This window comes from Triturus cristatus, chromosome 9 (assembly GCF_964204655.1).
Source record: "Triturus cristatus chromosome 9, aTriCri1.1, whole genome shotgun sequence".
NCBI classification, from domain to species: Eukaryota; Metazoa; Chordata; class Amphibia; order Caudata; family Salamandridae; genus Triturus; species Triturus cristatus.
In genome coordinates, this window is record NC_140592.1 from 529,616,948 (window position 1) to 529,641,239 (window position 24,292).

Below are 24,292 nucleotides of genomic sequence, written 5' to 3' on the forward strand. Positions count from 1 at the left end.
CCTCAGCAACAACTTCTGTGCTTGTTTACAGTGGGCTTCTGATAGATGCTGTACCAGTACCTCGATTTCTGCCCAGGGTTACCGGTCGTACCTAGAGAGGAGACACATTGAGTTTGCAATGTGGCAAATGGGAGGCTGCTCCAAGCACTAATCTCATCCCAGCTACCTTAATGTGCTTGGATACCTTATCAGATGGAGGGACGTCTCCTCTAGCCTGTGCAGAGGGCCTTTTACAAGTGTTGTGGACAAACAGGGAGTTGGGGCAACCTGCCCACATATATAAGCCAAATAGTCAGGGGTTGGCTTATACTATTTTTCCACTCTAAGAGTGACCACCCTGACCTTTATCGGCTCTTCGAAGTTGTTGATGACTGACCTAACCATTTGCTTCAACATGGGACAGTAAAGTACCTTGCATTCTTTGTTGAATAAGGTCTCGACCGAGAATTGATCTTCATCTTGCACTGTATGCCTTTTCACATGATGGTGCTGTGCAGCACACTGTAGTTATGTACGATTTGCTGTTGTGTCATCAGGTGATGATGGGTTAGTAGGGTACAAAATTGAGGTCTAGGTCGTCTTGGGGGTCTCCCAGGGATCTACCACACAGTCCTTCTATGGATAATCTTCCTCCTGGTGCCTGAAGGGCTTGTAATAGGTGTAACCCGGGGAGTATGGTTAGTGGTTGAGATGAGTGTGGGGTGGGGTGGGGTGGAAGCAGCAGTGGTGGAGGTGCAGTGGGTAAGGCTGGGAATGCTGTTGGACTACTGGCCAAGACTATAACTCTTTTGGGGTTGGAAGCCTTCTGGGATCGAGGATTAGCCGTAGGTTTGGTAAGAATCTTGCCAATATCAGGGTGGAAAAATAGCTTTTTGTTTCACATCCAGGGCCTCCAAATTCCTGGGAGCACTCCCTCCAAGGGGTCTATGTCTAAAACAGTGCGCTTTTTAAGGTCCAGCTTCAGAACCAAGGATGTCTTTGGGGCTGGTTTCAATACTGGAGTTGACTTTGGCCTCGATTTCCACTCAGAATGCAGCTTTTTGAAGCCTCAGTGATGAGGAGGCATTGAAGCATAACAAGGTTCAGTGCTCTTATGTGGTGTTGTCATTGGCGTAGGCCACATGTATCAAAATTGGAAATTGTGATTACCTAATTGCGATTTTCTAGGAATCACAAATAGGTCATCACAATTTCCAATGTATGAAACTACAAGAGTTTCATATACTGATTCCATGGTGGTCGGAAATTGACCTACCTCATTTATATTAATGAGGTAGTTCGCGATTTGCGACCCTCTAGGAATCACTAAACTCACAGGGATGGTGGCCTACTGGGGTCAGCAGACCACTATGTCCGTGATTGCTTTCAAATAAGGCAATCTTTTTTCTTTAAATGCAGCTCATTTTCCTTAAATGAAAACAAGTTGCGTTTAAAAAAAAAGAAAACTTAAAAAAAAAAAAATTAAGAGCAGACAGTGGTCCATGGAACCACTGCCTGCTCTTAAAAAGCGTTCTTACAACCATTCCCAAAGGGCAAGGGGTCCGTGGGGACCCCTTCCCATTTACAAATGGGTTACCACCTACTTGAAGTAGGTGGTAAAATGTGAATGTTTTGCGACCGTATTCACGGTCATAAAACATTCATACATACCATTAGGATTCGCTATTTGGAAGGGACGCCCTAAACACGCCCCTTCCAAATACTGAATCGCAAACCCATTTCGCGATTCGGTAATAGGTTACCAAATTGCAAAATGGGTTTTGATACATGTAAAAAGCCTTTTTCGCATTTGCGAATGGGCCGATTCTGCAAATCGGCCCGTTTGCACATGCAAATTTTGTTGATGCATGTGGCTCTACGTCTCTCGAGATTGGGGCAGCCCAGTCAGAATAACCAAACCCAAAGGTTTTTGCCATGCTGTTTCCAGCTGGACTCAGGGCTCAAAGCCTAACTCATACCAAAAGAATATAAAAGGCCAACACTAGATGGCAGGAGTATACACGGGATGTGTATCTACAGCCTCAAATATGAACGCACACACACCCGCAAACACATAAAAACAAACACAATCCCCTCCAAGCAATCTACCAATCGTGCTTACAATACAAAGGCACTCCTCAATTTGTCACCACCTCTTGGGGATGCCTGTTGTCCATTGATCACTCATCTGTTGAACTCACTTACTCTGCTCTCATTAATATCTGATTCTCTACAGGTTAGAAACAAATGAAGAGTTTAGGTTTCTAAAGGACACATTTTTGCGCTACAGCTAGTCTTTGGTGCTAAGCTAATTAAATCATTAAGGCACATCAAACCATTACTGCATTCTAACAAGCTGTGAAAGAGAAGAGTGTAAAATATAACAAGCACTGAGAAAGCCAATCGGTCTTGTCTATGCAAAAGCTAATGGCTTTGTCAATGTGTTTAACCTCTTCGGTGCCCATGACGAGCTGGACTCGTCATGGGCCGCGGTTGCGCTGTGCCCATGACGAGTCCAGCTCGTCATAAACCCCGCCCGCTAATGTAACGGCCGGCACAGGGCGGGGAAAGGGGCGGGCACTGAAGGGGTTAAGCCATGTTGTACACCATTGTGGCTGCTCCTCAACCTGGCTAAATGTTAGTGGCACAGAAGAGAGTGGAGTTAAGGGTCGCAGAAGGGAGAGGCATAGAGTAGAGTACAGTGTCAATTCAATAAGTCTTTATTTCGATTTTTTTCAATCTAAAAGACATTTCCTTACATAAAAACCTCATTATAAATAAATACCATGATAAAATCACAATAAAAAACCAGCAGTAAAAAATACAGGATTTAAAACCTACAACATAAGTGGGAATAAAAAGGCCGAGATATAGTTTCAGGACCATCAGGGCAAATCAATTGAGGCGCCGACCACTAAATCCTGTTTTACCCTCAAGAACCACGCCCAGCCCAAAAATGTTGATACAGCGATAACAATTGGTTCACTTGTATCTGTCTTAAGAAGCCTCAGGGCCTCAGACCCAACCCTTGTTTTTAAGTTACGACCAAATTGGTTTGAGCCATTTGGCCCTGGGAGCTGCATAAGCAGGGCATTCAAAAAATATATGAGCGATCAACTCTCTACGTTCTGGGCATCTACGGCAGCAATCAGACATTAGGCCTTTCCAATTTTTTACAAACAATCTGGTTGGGAGGGAGCCAACCCTTAGCTGATGGTAAAGCTTTCTACCGCTGGGCTTAGTTACTGTGTCCCAATAGTCTTCCAGGGCTGGGAAGAGTTTTAAATCCAGGAACAATCCAGACAAAGATGTAGACGAAATCTGGCAAAAAAGTTTCTGGTAAACCATTTCCCAATAGATGTTTTTGTAGACTTTTTTTGGGGGAAATAGGTTGTTCGCAGGATCCAGCCACAGTTTACCCATGCCCATTGAATCAAGCATGAGTTTGAGGTTTCTGAACCAGGGAATGTTACCCGAACCCAGGATAGATCTTACATCCATGGTGGCCTTGGCATAGGCCGCTAGTTCGGGAGTGGTCCATAGCCTCCTCCACAAAGCCACTGGTTTGAAATGGGCAAGGTCGTCAATTGCATGGCAGCCCAGATCCATTAATAAAGGTAACGTAGGGCTAGAACAGGGAAGGCCTGTTAATTTCCTTAAAAATGTGTTCTGTATTTTTACCAGTGCAGGCAGGTCCGCAAAACCCCATAGATCCGCGCCATACAGGATCGCAGAACCTATCTTGGCGTTAAAAATCTTCATAGCTGGGCCTAGCCTCTTAATCTCAGACTTCCTCTGTTCACTAATCAAACACCCCGTGAGTTGGGCGAACTTAAGCGATAACGCTTCAATCTGGGGCTTCCAACTCATTTTGCTCTCCAACACAATCCCCAAGTCATTTTGTTTGTTTGTTCTAGCTTGTTATTGTTCATTGTGATTTGACCGACTGCAGGTCTGCTTTTAGTAAATACCAAAAACTTGGTATTCAAGATGTTTACCTGCAGATCATAATCAAGACAGAATTTCTCGAATATGGTCAAAGCCGCTTGTAGGCCAACCTGGGTCTGCGATAGTAAAAGGGTGTCGTCCGCGAACATTAATAGCGGAAACTTTTGGCCACCCAAAGAGGGGGCATCTGTCGGATGGGCTGTGTAATATTGAACCACCCCATTTATGAATAACAAGAATAGGGTTGGGGCTAGCACACAGCCCTGTCTAACACCCCTGGACACAGCAAATCTTCGAGTAACCTGCCCTTGCATGCCCCAGCGAACCTGTGCAAAATTTGCTTCATGTAATTTAATAACCATATTCAGAAGCTCCGGGGGCATCCCTAGTGCCCTTAACACCCCCCACAACTTTACCCTAGGGACTAAATCAAACGCTGATTTTAAGTCAACGAAGGCGGCGTAAATAGATCCTCCGCCTAGGCTGACAACTTTCCAATACAGCCGTTGGAATCGAAGGACCTGCTCTATGGTGCTGGTACTAGACCTAAACCCTGCCTGTAGGGGTGAAATAATATCCTCCGTGTCGATCCAGCTCTGGATGCGCATCAAAACCATCCTAGCGATGATTTTTTGTACAGCATCTATCAGGCTGATCGGGCGATAATTCTCAGGACTAGAGCGGTCACCTTTCTTGTATATCGGGAGAATCTCAGCACCACGCCAGGACTCTGGGATTATAGCCCCTTTTGCCATCGCATTGGCCAGGTAAACTATGTATGGGATCCAATTTTCTTTATCATGTTTAAAGAGATCGGCTGGGACACAGTCGATACCCGGTGCCTTGCCACTAGGGATCATTTTTAATGCCATCTCAACATCATTGCTCACAAATGTCAAATATTTAGCGAATACCTCGGGGACTTGGGTGGGGGTAGCATTTACATCAATCAAAATATCCCCAGAGAACTGAGATCCAAAATGTTCAACCCAAGCTTCTCTTGGAACATGGTTTGCGGGAATCTGTGAGACTATACCATTTCCCCATTTAACTATATGCCAAAACTCAGTCAAATTTCTTTGTTTACTGGCTACTAACAGGTCCTGCCAATGTCGAGTGTCCCAATCGAGTTTGGCCTTTTTTTTTACTTTATAGTAATTTAGCCTTGCTATCCTGATATTTAAAGTTATTTTAGTTTTGATGGCTAGGGACAATCTGCTATAGGATTCCCTACACGACTTGTTATACCATGATTTACACAATGGGTTGCTGGATATCTTCTTTGGTTTGACGGGTCTAGAAAAATACAGTCTATGGTCTCTAAATAATTCATCGTGGAGGTTGGTTATGTCTCTATTTATGTCTTCCTGAGTTTGGAATGATTGCAGAACCCCAGAGTCCTAACTAACCTAGTGGAGACCTCATCCAAGACCACAGTGTCGGTGACAATCTTGGCCCAACGTACCCTGCGTAGATTATTGGTAAGCAGGGCTTCTGCGGTAACAACCTTGGCTACAGGCTCAAGCTTCCCGCCATTTTTTAGCAGAAGTCCCAATATAAGAGGATTGTGGTCACTCTCTGGGCGATCCATAATCACCATGTCATTTAGTATAGACCAATATTGAATTTTTATAAGGGCATAATCTATTCTGCTTTTGGAGCGGCCATTGTCAAAGGTGACCCTACCCATTTTATCTGAAACTGACCGCCCGTTTGCAGCCCTAAAGCCACGTTCAAGGCAAAGACCCATCCACTGCAGGACCGATTCTGTCCATCTCTTGACGGGTGTGAGGTCTAGCTGTGGTATATTCCACACTGCATCCTCCTCTGCCGTAAAAAATTCCCCATCTGAATTTAGAGGCTCGAACGAGCAATTTAAATCGCCAACAATAATTATGTTGCTGTCTGATCTAAAAGAATCCAGAAAAGAGTCCAGTATTGGGAAAGTATCGGAACCACGCTCACCAGGCTTAGCTCTATTATACACATTAATTATATAGAGCTCAAAACCATCAGAACCGTCTGCCTGAGACAGCTTGAGGGCTAAGATATCTGGGCATCCTACATATAGTTCCTTAATTTGGAGATTCAAAGATTGTTTAATCCAGATGGTTAGACCTCCTGATGGTCTGCCCTTTGTTCCCACAACTGCAGCTTTATAATAATTTAGGCACCCCATGTGATGTACTGGTTCTGCTGCCCAGGTCTCCTGGAATACCATGATATCGTGTGTATCCACCAGGTCGATCCACTCAGCAGTGGTGGTTTTGCTCTTTAACCTGCGATATTCCAGGATACCAGAGTATGCAGATGGGTGCCTTCATTAAAGTTAGTAAAAGGGGGACGCAATGCCGGTTTAGGAACGTTTGGGCCAATTTGGTTTTGATTTCGGCGTCCCGAGAGGCTAGTAGCCACGGTCATACATTCTCCACAATGATTCTCCACAAACTGGACCGTTTCTCCCATCGCAGGAGGCAATGGGGGCGGGTCGGAAAAAGTTTGAGCTATAAAATCCACAATAGGGACAGCAGGAGGAGTATAAATCTTTCTTTGGGGTGATGGTGAGTACAAAATGGGCACTAGGGAAACCGCGCAGTTGGCTCTCAAATTTACCCAGTTTGAACTTATGCTATTATTGTTTGGTGGTACTACTTGAGCCACTGACTCTTTATCCTTGTTCCAGCCCGCAATGCCATTCCTTTCACTGGCACCCAGTCAGTCGACCCCTTCTAAACCACTGAACAACTCGGTGCAGTTTACCCAAGGAGGGGTGGGGGCCTGGAAGGGAGCAGAGCGTTGAAGTCTAGGTGCTATGTCCCACCCATTTTGTGTAACAGAAAAGTGGCTATGATGAAAACTTGGGAAAAAATAGTTCAGGCTTAAGGCTTGAATTCCCACTTTAACCCGTGATTCCCAATCGTAACAGATGTGCCTGACCACTCTGGGGTCCCTGAAATTTACAATTATGCAGTCGCCTTTTAGGTCCTTGTGTCTCCCACCCAGCCAGCCCACCCTTCTCACAAGCAAAATCTCTGCATTTATTTTTCCCGGGAGTGGGCGGTTTTTATTTAACCAATGGATCACCTTGTTCTTTAAATCCCCATGAGTCTCTGATTTATCTGGATATGTTTCGGGGACATTGGCCAAAATAACAGTGTAGGGCGAGGATTCCGGGGGGAGGTTAATACAGGGGAGCTTAGCACGCTGTACCTCCACCTCTGAGTTCCGATTTCCTCTAGGCAGCGGACGACCTCCGCACACTAAGGGCGCTAACTTTTCCATACCATCTCTGTCCTCACTAACAACATCCTCCTCTGTAACGCCTGTAGGGGGGATGTGTAGTGGAATGTTTATAGTGGGTTTGGAGTGTAATCGGGTGTTTAAACTAGTTGGTGCCTCTACGGATGTTCCTAATGTGGCACTCTGGGCAGCGGAGATGACAGTCCTAGGATTTTCTTGCCCAGAGGCTCGTGAGGGTCCCACTAAATTATTGAAGGACGTAGTGATTAATGCAACGGCTCTTTCTAGCTTAACCATAGAGTCGTTTACCAGTTTGACCCTCTCAATCAATGGGAGCAACATAGATCTGAGAAGTTGTTCTAAAGTTTCTAAGATACCTTTTGGGGTTTAACTTTCCATGTGGCAACGAGGTTACGACTTTTGTAATGTTGAAGGGGGGCGATAGAGCCAGTAGGTACAGATGAATAAGTCGAATTAGATTTAGGGGGTGCATTTACTGTATTAATTTTATCTAACTTAGCGCTTCTGTCCTTTTGGGCTCCCACTCCTCGCTTTCTTTTGCCAGTAGTGTGTTGAAATTTGGTAATCTTCCCAATTTTAGGGGGATGAAGCGTACCAGAATGAGACTTGGTAGGGGCACCCAAAACATTGTAATCGATAGGACTATTAGGTAGAATAGAGATACTATCTGGAGTTGAAACATGGGAGTTGCTGGTTGGTATAGCGGGTAACCCACCCACACCCGCTCCTTCCATACAGGATACTGAATTAATAGCATCGATTTGTCGGGGGTGCTCGGGGGTAACTGCAGACATAATAGCACCCAAAGAGGAGCGTTTAGACATTAATTCAAGAGACAACCGTTTTTCGGTAAGGACAATTTCTTTTTCTAGAACATTTACTGCTCTAGTGATAAACCGATCCAAGGTTCCAGATACAGAGCCCCCATGACTAGTTGGTGTAATCTTTCTGCCATTTCTAAGGCACAACGCCATGGTGGAACAAACTTAAACGTATATATATAGCACTATGGGTCGCAGACAGGTGGCAGTGCAACCAAAGCCCAACAGTACAATATCCGGATTCGACAGTGAATAATAGAAAATAGTTAATGGAGATCCAATGAAAGGGGGGGCCAGCCCAGCCACGTCTGGCTCCGGACGGCCACAGACGGCCTGCCCTTTCCCCGGGCTTAGCCCGGCGCCACCCGCGCGCGTCCCGCAACGCGGGGGGAGCCTCTCCCTTTTCTGCACCTCCGGGCGCGAGGAGAACGGGAGTTGGCCGCTAGGCAGCCTGGGAGCTGTAGTCTCCCCCTGCTAAGTCCGCGTGTTGGTGTAGAGCGGCGGCATGGGAGGCACACAGCGTCGGGACCCCAGGAGCGGCGAGTAGCTGTCGGGTAACTCTGGGGCAGGCGACAGGTCCACAAGTCAGGGCACGGCAGCACTAGGAAATAACAACCGCTCCACCAAGGGAGCCTCTCCCTTTTCTGAGCCTCCGGGCGCGAGGAGAACAGGAGTTGGCCGCTAGGCAGCCTGGGAGCTGTAGTCTCCCCCTACTAAGTCAGCGTGTTGGTGTAGAGCGGCGGCATGGGAGGCACACAGCGTCGGGACCCCAAGAGCGGCGAGTAGCTGTCAGGTAACTCGGGCAGGCGACAGGTCCACAAGTCAGGGCACGGCAGCACTAGGAAATAACAACCGCTCCTCCAAGGGAGCCTCTCCCTTTTCTGCGCCTCCGGGCGCGAGGAGAACGGGAGTTGGCCGCTAGGCAGCCTGGGAGCTGTAGTCTCCCCCTGCTAAGTCCGCGTGTTGGTGTAGAGCAGCGGCATGGGAGGCACACAGCATCGGGACCCCAGGAGCGGCGAGTAGCTGTCAGGTAACTCTGGGGCAGGCGACAGGTCCACAAGTCAGGGCACGGCAGCACTAGGAAATAACAACCGTCATATAGTGAAGTGGGGTGCAGCAGGGTAAAGTGGCATAGAATTGAGTATAGTGTAATATAGTGGAGTGGTGTAGCGTGGTAAAGATTGGAGTAGAGTGTGATTAGAGGAATATAGAGGATTTTGTGTTGTAGAGTGGAGTGGCTTAGAGTGGTGTAGAGTGGCATGGAGTGGAGTAAAGTAAAGTCACAGAGTGAGTGGAGTGTTGTGGAGTAAAGTAGAGTTGAAGTGGGGTGTTGTGAAGTGGACTACAGTGGAGTGGCATGTTGTAGGGTGGAGTGTTGAAACGTTGAGTGTCGTAGATGTAAAGTGGAGTGTCATACATTGGAGTAGTTGCTGACAAGAGGGGTGTTGTAGAGTGAAGTACAGTGTTGTAGAGTGGAGGGTTGTATGGTGGAGTGTTGTAGAGTGGAGTGGTGGGCAGTAGAGTGGCGTAGAGTGGATTATAGTGTTGTAGAGTGTCAGAGTGAACTGGTGCAGAGTGGCGTAGAGTGGAGTAAAGTGTCATAGAATAACTTGCCGTGGCGTGGAGTGGCATAGAGTGGAGTGGTGTAGAGTGTTATAGAGTGGAGTGACGTGGAGTGTCATTGAGTGGAGTGGAGTATCATGGAGTTGAGTATCATAGTGTGGAGTAGAATGTTGTAGAGCAGAGTGGAGTGTCAAGCAGTGGAATGTAATAGAGTGATGTGGACTGTCAGAGGGTGGAGTGGCATAGAGTGGAGTGGCATAGAGTGGAATGTGGTAGCGTGTGGCGGCGTGGAGTGGCATAGAGTGGCGAAGAGTGCCAAAGAGTAGAGTGGGGTAGAGTGGAGTGTCATAGAGTGTCGCAGAGCGGAGTGGCATCTCATGGAGTGAAGAAGAGTATCATACAGTGGAGTAAAATGGCGTGGCATACTGTGAATTGGCCTACAGTGGAGTAGAGTGTTGTAGAGTGGAGTTGCCTTGACTGGGGTAGAGTAGAGTAGAGTGGAGTAGGATAGAGTGGCATAGAGTGGAGTGTTGTAGGGTTTAGTAAAGTAGGGTGACAGAGTGGAGTCTCGTAGAGTGGAGCAGCTTAGTGTGCAGTAGAGTGGGGTCTCGTAGAGTGGAGTGGCATAGAGTGGTCTGGCGTAGAATGGAGTAGAGTGGATTGGAGTAATTAAAATCAGAGTGGAGTAGAGTGGAGTGACATAGAGAGGAGTAAAGTGGCATGGACTGGAGTAAAGTGAAATGGTGTAGAGTGGAGTGGGGTGTCATAGAATGGCGTGCCATAGAGTGGAGTGGCCTAAAGTGGAGTAGAGCACCATGGAGTGTCATAGAGTCATGTGGCATAGAGTGGAATAGAGTGGAGTGTCAGAGTGGAGTAAAGTGTCGTAGAGTGGAGTGTTGTAAAGTGGAGTGGCACAGAGTGGAGTGGCATAGAGCAGAGTAAAGTGGCATAGAGTGGCATTGTGTGGAGTGGAGTGATTCATCATGATATGTGATGGCTTGAAGCTGTAGCTGTGTGAGTGTGTTGATGAAACCCAAATCCTCCCAAAGCCGTCTGGAACTAAACACGCCGGCAAAATAAAACCAGCCCAGCTGCCACTGACCAATGGAGACCAATGAAGTAAGAGTGACAAAGACAGCAACCAATGGTATGTAATGGATGGGCTCTAAGGCCTTTTTAGGTTTGTGTAAGATACAACACATCTCGAAGAGATAGTGCATGCATGCTGCCTCACGCAAGACCTTAAAATTATGCCCACAATCATGGACAAACTGCGATTTGTGCTTATATCTCTCATTGGAATAATACAGATGTCTTCAAGTTGTGGGACATCCCCCCTGGAGCTCTGTGGATGGTTTTCTAGGGGGCGCAAATGCCTCTGCTTAATATGTATAACATAAGATTGCCTGGTAGCGTGTTCTTGTTTATTTGACACGTTTCCAGTCTGTCTTTATTTACACATGCAGCCTTTGAAGTGCATTAAAAAGCATTGGAACTGTGACTCACAGTGCCATGAGGTGAGGGGATGGGGGTCGGTGAGTGTGGTGACAGGATCAAGAAATGTAATGTAATTTTGCATAAAATAACGTGTTAGCAAATACCATCAATGCCGATGTCTGTGTACGTGAAACTTAATAGATACATAATTTAACCCTAGTTGGTGCATTGGGGAATATTGACCTTTGTATATTTAGTGCTACGAGGTCCCAGCACAGAAAGCACTGTGAATATGTAACTTATTATTTTAAAATAGTATAACACACAATCTAAGCTAGGCTGCTGCAAAGTGACGCAGTATTTGAGATAAAACAAGGAATTACAAAATTAGGGGCCAGATGTATGACCATTGGCAATTGCAACTCGCAAATTGCGAGTCGCAATTTGTGAGTCGCAATTGCCAATTTACAACAGTGTCTGAGACACTGTTTGCAATTCCCAATGCTCGCAAATTGCATGCCTCATGTATATTAATAAGGGTGTTGCAATTTGCGACCCCGTTGGGAATGGCTGGCAGTCCCAGGGATGGTGGCCTGCTGGGGTCAGCAGACCTCCATGTCTGGGACTGCGTTTAAATAAAGTCGTTTTTTTTTAAACGTAGCCCGTTTTCCTTGCATGTAAAACAAGCATTTGCAATGCAATAGGTCTCGCATTTACGCAAGTTTAAGCTATTGGCAGTGTAAATGACAATGCCTTTTATTTATGTTTCAAAAACCAAAACATAAATAACAGACATTGGCATTTACAATGCCTATAGCTCAAATTCGCGTAAATGCGAGACCTGTTGAATTGCAAAGGCTTGCTTTTTAGGGATGGGAGCGTTTAAGGGGGAGCACTTGAATTCTCCTGGTTTTAAACTGAAACAACGTAAGCCATAGTTTGAAAGCGCGCATACGGCATGCTGAATGTGTAAAAATCGTTAAGTCAACCATTGAGGAAAGAGAACTGAGGTTGCACAACTTTGTAACAACTTTGGTGAGGGGACAGAATCGAGTGATAGAGTAGGTAAGGGCTTCATCGAGGCCCAGGGAGAGCAAAGGCAGTGTCGACTAAGGCATCGGGTGCCTGGGAGAGCTGAGCAGGGACAGAGAGAGAGTAGGCAAACATGGGTCCGAGTGTGAGAGCCGGGTTTGGTTAAGGCAGCTACTTCATAGCCCACAGGCCCCCAAAAATCCAGAGGGGCTTCTCCCAGCCTGCAACAGAACCATGATCCCGGAGAGGAGCTAGATGCGAGCGTGGGGCTCCAAAAAGGGAAGACGGCGGAAAACCAAGTCCCTCCTGCCTGCTCTCCACCTTCCTTATGACTGGAGTGGGGAGGACTTGAAAATGCTTTCTTCATCCTCCTCCTCCTCCCCCCTCGTCCCTCTGAACTTTTTTTTTCAAATCCAAAAAGCCTTTTTTCACCACTTCCGTGGGGAATGAAATATCACTAGGAAGCCTGCAGGGCTGAGTCCTGGCAAGGGAGAGACAGTCAGGAGGACAGAGAGGGGCGGGGGAGTAGAAAGAGGGGAGGGGAGGTAGCCCTCCATTCGATCCCCTTACCATGGTCCAGTCCTGAAGACAAGTGGGCCGGGGGCTCCTCTGCAGGGCTCTGTGGAGACTTTTGTGTCTCTACCTCCCTGCCAGGAACTGAGGTCTCTGAATTCGTTTCTTGGAGCCAGGCTGCCCCCACCCCCTCTGGTTAAAGAAACAAGCTGTCGCCATTGCGCAAATGCAAAAAAAAGTGCTTACCGAGCCACGGGGATTGCCTCTCGATGCCGTTTGGGAGGTGGGAGGGGTGTTCTCTGTAGCCTGGCAAGCATAGGGGCGCTGTATTAAATAAATAAATAAAGGATACCCCGATCGCTGCTTGATGCTGTTTGGGAGGAGTGTTCTCTGTAGGTAAGCATAACGGCGGCGTATTAAATAAATTAATAAAGGATACAACGATCACTGCTTGATGCTGTTTGGGTGGTGGGAGGGGTGTTCTCTGTAGGCAGGCATATGGGGACAAAAAAGAGTGCTAACCGAATTATTGAAGGAGACAGTATACCGCCGCAAGTAAACAATCCAGTCCTGATGGGCGGTCCCAAAAGGAGACAGGGCGGTGACAAGGAGGGACTAAGAAGCCTAATTTTTAATCGGAAGCCAGCATTTATCATGGACGATGACACCAGCCAAAGAAAAATATGGTTGGGCGTCCACACCACTTCTAAAAAATACCCTAATACAGCGTGCCTCGCAAAGCGAGTAGCGCATGCGCTGCAACGCAAGACGAGACCTTAAAAAAAAAAAGGAACCGTTTTTGTTTCATTTTTTAAGGGCAGGTAGTGGTCCCTTGGACCACTGCCTGCTCTGAACAAATGCTTGCGCGCCCATTCAGAAAGGGGAAGGGGTCCCCTGGGGACCCTTCCCGTTTGCAAATGGTTTACCACCCTCTTGAAGAGGGTGGTAAACTGTGAGTGTTTTCAGTTGCAAAACATTCTTACATAGGGTTCAGACTCGCTATTAGGAAAGGACACCTGCGGAACACCTCTTCCTAATAGCGAGTCGCTAGCCCTATTTTGTGAGTCGCTATTTAATTAGTGACTCGCAAAATAGGGTTAGTACATAAGCCATAGGTTTTTTGCATGCGCAAACAGGTCTACAACCCATTTGCGCATGCAAAAATCCATCGTATATCTTGCCCATAGTTTTCAGCAATAAGAAATCAGACTGCACCTAGGGCAACATTTTTATATCTCCATTTTTCCAGAACTAAACTGATTTAATGTTAAATTACCTCTCACAAAGAATAAATCACCATGAAACTGTAAGCAGGGCTACTGGGATTAAGCAGCAGGAGAAGATCAAATTATGTGGAAGGGTTCACTAAATTATGCAGCAACTAAAGGTAAAATATGTGGTGTAATGTGGCATATTTTGTGTGTAGTATTACGTCATTATTTTGCCATTTTTACTCATGGTAACAATGTAGAGTGAACTATTTCACCTCATTAGTACCAGCATAACATGCAAATACAGCAATAAGCAATGGAAAGATGACCAATCAACCTTTGCGAAGGCCTATCCACTAGTGCAGCACGTACTGCTGCCAGGTGTGCAAGTGGCCACTGATGCTCAATTATGTCTGTCTCACCATGAGAAAGTGGAATTGGGGGGGGGGGGGCATTTTTCTTTTAGCATTAGAGCCCAGGTATCCCTTGCTGGTTTATAACACAAAGAGGAAGAAAGTATTGTTGGTGCTACAGGTACAGTAGCACCACAACCCAGAGGTATGAGGAGCCAACAAAACCACAGTTATTGCTGTTTTACTATCCTTCCTTGCATTAGGACCTACTGCATTCTTGCTGTGCCAGTGTTGCTTAGGGTGTCAGAGCAATGGCCCACAGGAGGGGAAAATTGAAGCAGAGAAGACATCTTTGTTTGGCCTCAGATGGAGGGATGTGGCAAGATGGGGGTCTATGTTTTTAACAAAAGGCAGAGGAGACTGCCCTCCTTGCAGGGCAGAAGCTATCAGTAGTGAAGCAGATAAGCATCAATGGGGCCTAGGTACCCACTACATTACAATCATGACTGTCTCACTTTAAAATAGGGGCCTGGCAGCTTATTTTTCTTTCTGGCATTTCAGAAAAAGAGGTGAAACATGTGGGAGCACATTTAGTTTTTTGAGAGGGACAGAGAGCCTGTTTCAAGATTGGAGCGATAGTTAGACAAGATAGGGAAGGAATTAAATAGGCAGAGGAGATAGCCTACTACTCGGACTGCATTTGTCATTAGTGCAGCAGGTGCAAGTGCATTGGGGTTCAGGAGCGTGAAATGGCTCACAATAACCCAACTACCCCAATTATGCTGCCCCCCCCCCCCTTCGCACATGCTCCTGGTACACGTGGTGATGCTGCTCCCATAACAATGTGGGTTCTTCTTGGGATGCTCTAAGTGTCTCCTTCTTTGTAATGCGCAATTAATTAAACCACTCAAAATGGAGAAAAAAACATTTCTAGCACTAAGAAGCGCTGACTCCACCAATATTCTGCTGTTAGTAGCAGTAGCTCTGTTGCCTACTGCTGCAGCCCACCGGCCCCTGTCACACTGATTGGACTACCACGCGCCGCTTAGCAGCAAACGGCGAACCCTACAATCCAGCGCCTTGTGTACTTTCTATGAGCTAACGCGCCCTCTTAGCAGCAAACGGCGAACAACGCAATCCATCACCTTGAACACCTTCTGCGAGCCAATTTTTATCGATAGCACAATAATAACTATTTATCACGTACATAATGCAACAGAGGTACACAAATGGCGAAGGCTGATATATGAGCAACAGTAATAATGACGATAAAAATAATAACAGTGCAAGGATATTAACACTGCTAGTCCTGCTACTACGACTAATCACAATAAAACTAAAAATAATAACAATATATGAATACTGCTACTGTTGCTATTACTACTGCTATGACTAATAATACAACTAAAAATAATAACAATAAAAGAAAAGTCTGATGATGAGGAAAGAAAGGGCGAAGAACAGTAATGTATTAATTATTTTACATAGAGCTTCTGAGCACGGCCTTGGGACCTGAAGCGGCTGACGACTTTGAAACTTGGGAACCAGGATCGAGTGTCGGCGTCGACTCAACATCCTGTGATCCTGGGCAAATCACTTACTCTGTTCGTGCTTAAAAAAATGAATGTGTCTGAGAGGAGTGTAACAGGTCCCTCGCGTAAAGCGCACCAATTTAAAAATGCAAAAAAATGAACCTACTACGAACTCAGAAACACTACAATTGAACTTAATTTTGCAATATAATGTGAAACTAAGCTGTATTTATTTTATTTTCGATGCATTTTAAAATTGGGATATTTTTACACTTTGTGAATACAAATTGCACCAGTCCGTTCTATAGAAGTAAAAAAGAACCACACGTGGAGAGATGCTGTTTACACAAATAACACTGTGCATAATGCACATGCCAGCTCAGGGAAAATACTCGGGAGTGGTGCAGGGGAGGAGGCACTGCAGCTGCCGCCCTGTGCGCCGCTGCTCGCTCCCGCAGGCAAAACGCCGTAGGAGTAAACCTTTTAGAAGAGGTGGGACAAACACCCACCTTTAACCATTTGCAGGCTTTGATTCCAAAAAGACCCACGTAAAAGCCAACCCAATGCGTGGAAGGTGTCAGACCCACAGAGTAATCACAAGAAGCCTCGCAGAGCAGCGCATGCGCACTACTAGGCTCGACCTAAAAACTACGCGGAGAACGGCGTCATGGTGTAGCAGCAAAATATGCAATCTCTTATCTATCTAACTTGTCAGGAATAAAGCCAATTATTCTGCAATAATTACAAAACTTTAATGCACAAAAAGATTAAAGGAAATGAGGAGAGTCAATCCAGAATCACATCTAAGCAAATTATTTATCCAGTTTGTCTGATTGCTTGGGACAGCGCTATTCTATCACAATCTACTCTTTAGTACTTATATTGTTTTACTTTGGGCATCCCTAACACTTGAAAAATTGAACACAAATGTCCTACGATTATGGACACTAAGGCTGAGCTGAAGATATACGATCCACTTATTCAACGCGAAGGACCAAAACGAGACACGAAAAGAATACACCTGTTAAACTGACTTTCAAAAGATACATTCACAGAACGACTTTGACTCACAGAGTTGATAATCCCTTTCAGAGCTTGGAATCCTCCTTCCACAGGGAAAACTTGATCTTTCGAATCTGCAATTTTCACGAGCTGTATGCAAACAAAAACAGACAAACATGTTTAATTAATTGTTGCGATTTGACCCACCTTTCTCTCTTACCAATATATCATGATGTTGCATCTTGACAGAGCTCTGCTGCCTTTCGCTAGGTTTGTGCTATATAAATACCACATAGATATTTACACACATGCACGATGTCTACACAGACCCAAGAGTGGAAAAAGTGCCTCCACTCTGTCACAGTGAAATTCTTCGGATACGTCCTTTATATAAACGGGAGTTTTAACAATTCCCATCGGCCTCAGCAACGGAGTTACCCTCTGTGAACAACATGTAACCCAGAAATCTCTTAAAAGCATGTGGTATTTAGAAAGCACAAACCCAGCAGAAAAGCAGTGAAGCACTGTATAGGTTTCAATGCAAAGACACAATCAACGTGTGAAAGGAGAGGTGGCTGGGCAAATGTGGACAGATGCTGAATTATGTTACTGCTTTAATTCCCAACAAGATAATGTTATTTGTGGAAGTTGAACTTCAATCGTCACACAAACAATGGGACATTGGGAGTGATGGAGAAAGTAGGTGCCCATTTCAATTGACTTATTAGGTCACAAAATCTTGAAGTTACTTGCCATATATTTATTTTGTACGGTTTTGGGTGTATTTTGCACCTTAACATACCTGGTGTTTTGCAACCAACATAAATCTACTAGTGAATGATAGACTCTAAAGAAGAATTCTTTTATGTGTGTTGAATTTTAATTCCACAAGGGAGAGCTCGTCATAACATTTGATCTGGAGCTATTGGGACGCAAAAGTCTCCTTCATGGTGACGGACGAGCACCCTTGCCTTGAGTTCCCCAGCTGCATGGATATCTGAATGTCTGGCACTGATCTTTGGTCATGGGTAAGCACGGATGATGTGTTTGCACCATGACCTAGGCCTGTTTCATGGTAATGCGGCCTCGATGGACGAGAATTGGCGCTACCCTCATGTTAGTAAAGAGCTATTGCCCTTACCATGAGAGAAGTGACACGACCACTGTGGTGGCAGCAAACCCGTTTTGTGGCTAAAAGTGATCAGGCCGTTTTACCTGTAACACAGGAGTGGACCCCACTGGCCCACCATATAACGTTCTGTGACAGTATACTCATCCTTGGCCTGCATGCATTGTGTGTAGCTCCGGACAATGTGTGATACTTGCCTGTATATGGTACATACCATGGAGACCTGAGGTTTCCATCTTGGAAACACCGTGCCTGGAGATACTAGGAGAGGTGTGGATGCAAACCCCAGACAAGAGAGGTGTACTACTGACATTCCCGAGGGCTGGAGTGAGAACATACACTGAAAGAAGGGGAGCAGAGCAGCTTCTGTGGCCATCAAATGTCTCTTTGATTGCAGGAAGAGTCACTGGTCAGTGGCGCCTGGACTTTGTCAGAGAGAAGGTAGGACTGATGAGGTTGGCAATGTGGACCAGGAAATCTTGGGAGAGAGGAAGGCTTTGGACTTTGGACCTTTATGAGCATATTTATTTTAGTGCAGGCTGAAATCTTGGTGTGATCCCTGGTTACTCCCTTGGCCTGTGTTGTGGGGCAATCGGAAATGGAGCCACTCTAGCTTTGACAAGGGCCGTACAGAGGAGAGAGCACTTCAATGGAGCGGACACACATAACCTGAACATTAAAGGATCAGACAATACATTACATTTTGAATGAGACTATGAAGGAGTACATTTTATATATAAATACATATATACATATGGAACTTTATGGGAGTCCTATTCATCCATAGGTCTGTTCAGTTGTAATTCACTATTTGCTTCCAACCACCACAGTATAGAAGAGGGCAATGGGTCAAGCCACTTTTGCCAATGGCTGACTTGACTGTAAGTGATGGCATTCTGGCATTCCCCATAAATTTAGTCCCTTTCTGTGCTAGGATTGTTTGGCCAACGCACCCTATTTACATTTTTGGGTGTTTTATACATTTTGTTGATGTGCTTTCATTTTTCGAAGGTCCGACAGCTACAAACAAACTGCTCCCACCCAGGCTGCGTGCTTCTGCTTACTATTCTTAGTGTTCCACAGCAACACACAAGAGGGAAGGTGCTCTTTTGGAACACATAACAAGAATTCATTTTAGTGTTAAAACCAGAGCACAAGTCGGGGCTACATGCTGGCGGATGCAGTACACCCATTATTTTCACAGGGTGGACGCCGCTCTACCGGCAAAGAAGTTGTGCCCCATTGTTAAGTATCCAGAACACTCCCAGTGTAATTTACAAACATCGGGACACACTCAGGAGTGCCTGCACAATGTCTGCTTTTGATCCGAGCAACAACATGCAGGCGGCGAGGGGGGTCTTTCCTATTTCAGACTCCAGCTCAGCCCATAAAAAGGCAGAATTTAAGGGGCCATCAGGCTGCCTTTTGTTGGAGTGTCCTGGCTGGGAGTTATCTGGAGCCTCACACTTAGATGCAAATGCAGTGGAAGGGAAACAAAGGTACACAGCTTGTTAGCACCTCAAACTTACTAAAGAGAAGCATGGTTTTGACTTTGTTCAGTCCGTGTATAATAGAGATATGCATGCACTGTAAGAATGCCAAATGTGTTGGCCTGTCCCAGTATTTACACAAAATAACAAATTAAATACTACTATTTTTTAATTTCTTTTATAGCGCTACTCATCCCAATTCAGGGTGTCAGAGCGCTTTGCATCACACATTACATTGACAATAGATCATACGAGTTTGTAAATAAATGTACACTCACATGCCAACATTTTAGAAGAGGAAAGTGGGAGATTTTTAACAAATAATTGGATGAAAGAAAAGACAGTGAGGGTTACAAGCTGTAAGAGGTACATTTCATCTTTCATAGCACATTGTGATATATTAGAGGGATTACAATTCAACTGCAAGAAACAAATGAATCTCTGTGTTAAAACCAATAACGCACTTACCTACCTACATAAAATAAAAAAAATCTTTCATCTGCATGTTACATGATGTTTTTCGCAGGAGACACATTAACCCTCTATGCTACTTTAAGTCAAAACTTGGACTAGACAAAACACAGATCTTTCCAGCAGTTATCTTACCATTATTATAATTCCATCTGATTTACTTATTCTCGGCAGCAGGTGCCTTAAACCCATAAGATATTTTAAAATTCAGACTTTGCAACCAATTAAGCAGAACAGATTTAATGTCATGGTTCTCCTTGTAGCTAATTTCTTTGTGGCAGAGTTTATAAAAAATAAATGTAGAAGTTGAGGGCCAGATTTTGTTTCGTGGTTGCATCACTTTTCCTGAACAACAATGATGCAAAATCTATTTTTGGATTTACAGTACCACACAAAACATTTGTGTGGCTTTGTAAAAAAAAACTAACGCAAGGCAGCACATTGCCCTGCCTTGTGTAACCTTGCGTCAGCTAGGCATTACATGGGTGGTGCTTGGGCATTCCCATGTATCCACCAATGTATTTTGGCGCATAGACTTGTTAACACAGGTTTGCATCAAACTGGTGAGTCTACCTGAGGCTGGTGTAATTTCCTCTTTGCATGTATGCTGCATTCTGCAGCACACATACAGAGAGGAAATAGTATCATAGGATAGTTTATGCATGGCATTAAAAAAACCGAATGCAAGGCAACGTATTGCACTGCCTTGCATCACCGTGCATCAGGGAGGCATTACAGGAGTAGTGCATGGGTGTTCGCATACATCCACCTATGTATTTTGTGTACAAACAATATACAAAATCTTCTTAAGGCAGGTGCACTAGCTCTTTCTGGATCAGCTCTCGAGTCCCACTTCCCTGTCAAAGAATTGTGGTTATTCCCCATTTATGTGAGGCAACATTCCAGTTGGGACCCTCTAGTGAGTTCAAGTCTTAGATGATGGCTAAATGGCCTTTACGCAGTAAGGTTTCAGTCAGAGCAAGTTGCCCTGATGCCTGGCGGCTCAGTATTTAGTCTTCTCTCGCTGGTGTGAAGGTTCAGAGGGCCCGCGTCTGTGGCCCAGCGGGGAGAAGAAGTCTGGATACTACAGTAGAAGCGGCAGGCGCCCACACAATCCTCCTCCTATGCAGTAAACCTCTCTGAATCTGGCTGCAGGTCTTGGGTCCTTCTTGATTGTTGTATAGTTGAGTCATTGCTCTTCCTCTGTGAGTAATAGCATGCTTCTCCTTCACAGCTGCACGCTGCTCCAGGGTGACAGCCCACTCAGTACACCACGGTCCCCTCCTGTCAGGTGCACAAAGCCCATAGGGCTTAAAGGGATGTAGCTCCCCCCGATGTGTGTCTTAGTCAGGGCAGTTGTTGCTCGGGCTGCTGTGTGCTCGGCAGGCCAGTGTCTGGAGTCTTATCTCTACCACACACAAGTTTTTCACTGGTCTTTAAAATATCATTTACATCCCTTCGGAACTGGTTAACTAGGCTTTGTTTGTTTAGTTCACTGGTTCCAGTGCCTCCTGGGTCCCCAACTCTGTCTATTCTCTATTCCTTACATTTGCATTTTATTTTTATTGCCACAGTAGGAGAATGCATTTAGTGACAAGGCATCTCATGAGTAGGGATGCCACTTTTCCAGAAGAAAAATACCGGCCATTTGTTTTTGTTTAAAGAGTCTGCAAAGGCCTCGCCTTGAAACTATAACTATAAAGGGCTGTAAAAATATGGTATGTATTCATTTGTAACATGACTATTCTTTCTTTGTTTTATTTTGTTTAATTAAACTTAAACTGAAATTATTAGTCATGGATCCTTATTGTAGCCATAGAACACAATTAAAAGGCCTTATTATTTGTATTTGAGGTTTGAAGTATGCACAGATAAGTGCTAACAATACAGACTTTAGGTAATGTTGCTTATTTTTGTGCTGACTGGGACATCAAATTACTGGTGGCAACCCTGAATAGGAGACTGAATGTTTGTTGCAGGATCAGAAAATTATTTATTTCCTCCACCCTGTATCTCTGATTGATGCCAACTTATCTGAAACCCTACACCAGCCATCAATACAATGCTGAGTTACTACAGGTGTTTTGGAATACATACTGCATTCAGACAACTCACTCCTCATTCTCATCACTCACCCTTCCCTTTCAAGCGCACCCTACACTCACAGCGATCACACTGCTCACCATGCACTCTTGCCATTCACCCTCTCTACACTGCACTCACACAGGCACACCGCTCACCCTGAATGCATACTCCACTCCATTCACTTGTCACTTTCACTGCTTGCCCTACACTCACGGTGATCACACTGCACTCACACCACTCATCATGCACTCACGCTTTTTACCCTGCACTTACACGAGCACACTACTCACCCTGCACTCATGTGACACTTCACTCACTTGTCACTCTCATTGTTCACTTTGAAATATCACTCAAACAAGAACATCGCTCACCATGCATTCATTTCTCCTACTCTGCACTTTCACCCGCACCTAAAGGTGTACATCACATCACTCACCCTGCAGTCACTCCTCACACACTAATCTTGCACTGTCACATCACTTACTGTCACTCACATCTTCACACACATCTTTACTCACATCTACACTGATATGGGCACAGTACTCACCCTGCACTCACACCACGCAAACAAGCACAGCACTCACCCTGGAGTCACACCACTGACCCGGCACTTCCTCCTCTCACCCTGCACTCACATGGACAAACCTCTCAGCCTGCATTCATACAGGCACTCTATTCATCCTGCCTGCACACAGGGACAATAGTCTGCCTGAACTCATAGGGGGATGCCAGTCACTCTGCACTAACTCTTACCATGCAGTCACCAGTGACTCTCATGGATCACCCCTCACTCCCACCTCTCATCCTGTACCACACACAGGCACACTATTTACCCTGCATTTACACCGCTCACACACCCTGCACTTACTCCTCTAACTCTGCAGGCACTCCTCTCACCCGGCACTCACATGGGCCCTCCTCTTACACTGGATTTCTGCAGCTCACCTGACACTCCCATTGGCACATTGTTCACCCTACACTTGCACCACTCACCCTGCACTCACTCAGACTATTCACCATCACTTACATGAGCACACCTCTTACTCTGCGCATATATATATTACACAACTCTCGTGAATACACACATATTTCTAAAAAAGCACGCACAGAATACCTTCTCTATCCGTGGTATTAGATGCCTACTCAAATCCATCTTCAACAATTGGGCTGGTGCAAGAGAGGAGAGGGCTGAGAATGTGGCATGGCACAAGGAGGGAGACTATGGCTGAGGCTTTGGGGTCTGGTGCTGGATTGAGGATCGTGTGACACTTTAAGCCATTCCTGGCTTTCCATTCATCACAATGCTTCCGGGACTTTTCTTTTACATTGTAAGTTGGGTCTCAAAAACCCAAAAAGCAAAATGTTACTGCATAAAATCCATGGCTGCTGAAGAAGTCAAGCATTTCATAAGATCAGTTGGATGGTGTGATATTACATGTTAGAACATGGATTAGTTCATTTCCAATAACTGCTTGATCCACATGTGAAACCATATATAAGCCCCGTACACTATTTAAAGGAAGTGCACTTTTCATTCAAATCATACTTGTAACAAACATTTACAGAGCAATATATTATTTTTTTCGAATAGCGTATAGAGAATATGTTTTATTAAGCTTCACTAAAAGGCAAGGCAGGTACAGTAGAAGCAGCCGGGCAAGCTTTTCTAGGGCAATAACAGCAGATTGACTAATGGAATGGTGAGTGGCAGTGTGTCTGCGTGTCACTATGACAGAGTAAATAGGTACGAAGGAGTGTAAGAGATATAGTGAGAATGTGTGCGTGAGAGAATGTGTATGTGTGTTATGCATGCAAGCATACTGCTGTTGTGGAATACTGGAGTTGTTTCTTGCCTTATGGACAAGGGCACTAGTAGGATATGGATGGGAGGTGTTACATATGGAAAACTGAAGGCCTTCACATGCTTCTATGAAGACACCATCATTGGTTGTGGGGTCTTGAACTGTCTAACTGACAAAGTAGCTAACCCAGTGGCAGGGACACGGAACATGTGCCACCACACCGGGACGAAGTCCCTGACATGATGCACGGAATTCTTTGCATATGGGGTGGATCCATAGCAAAACGTTGGAACTGATATTTGAGGTGACTCTTGTCATGAGATTTCCTGTACTCATTTTATAGGGAGTGTCAATGGCAAAATGCTGACCCTTGTATACCGGAGGGAATTTTTGGAGGTACCCATGACTATGGCTGAAGTATCCATGGTAAATTTCTGTCATATTGAATGTACTTCTTGGCATAAGGGGCTCACCTATGAAAAAATTATAACCTTAGTATAGTGGAAGTAATTTCTGACTTAAGACATTTTAAAAAATGAGATCTACTCCTAATGATGGCAAGGCTTCCCTGGTGCACCATGTAAGTACTGGACATTTTATGAATGCCCTATAAGGGTCTGCTGCATTTAGGAAACTTGATCCCAACAATTTTAAGAAATTCTC

The 24,292-nt window shown here is 45.2% G+C and overlaps 1 protein-coding gene across 1 annotated transcript in view; it reads right to left on the reverse strand.

The window, feature by feature from the left end:
* Nucleotides 1–24,292, reverse strand: part of ANTXR2 (ANTXR cell adhesion molecule 2) — a 670,700-nt gene that overhangs the window by 338,183 nt on the left and 308,225 nt on the right. Inside the window, exon 7 of the mRNA XM_085625534.1 lies at nucleotides 16,722–16,802. Within this exon, the coding sequence (XP_085481660.1) occupies nucleotides 16,722–16,802 (81 nt within the window). The remainder of the gene's footprint in view (nucleotides 1–16,721; nucleotides 16,803–24,292) is intronic.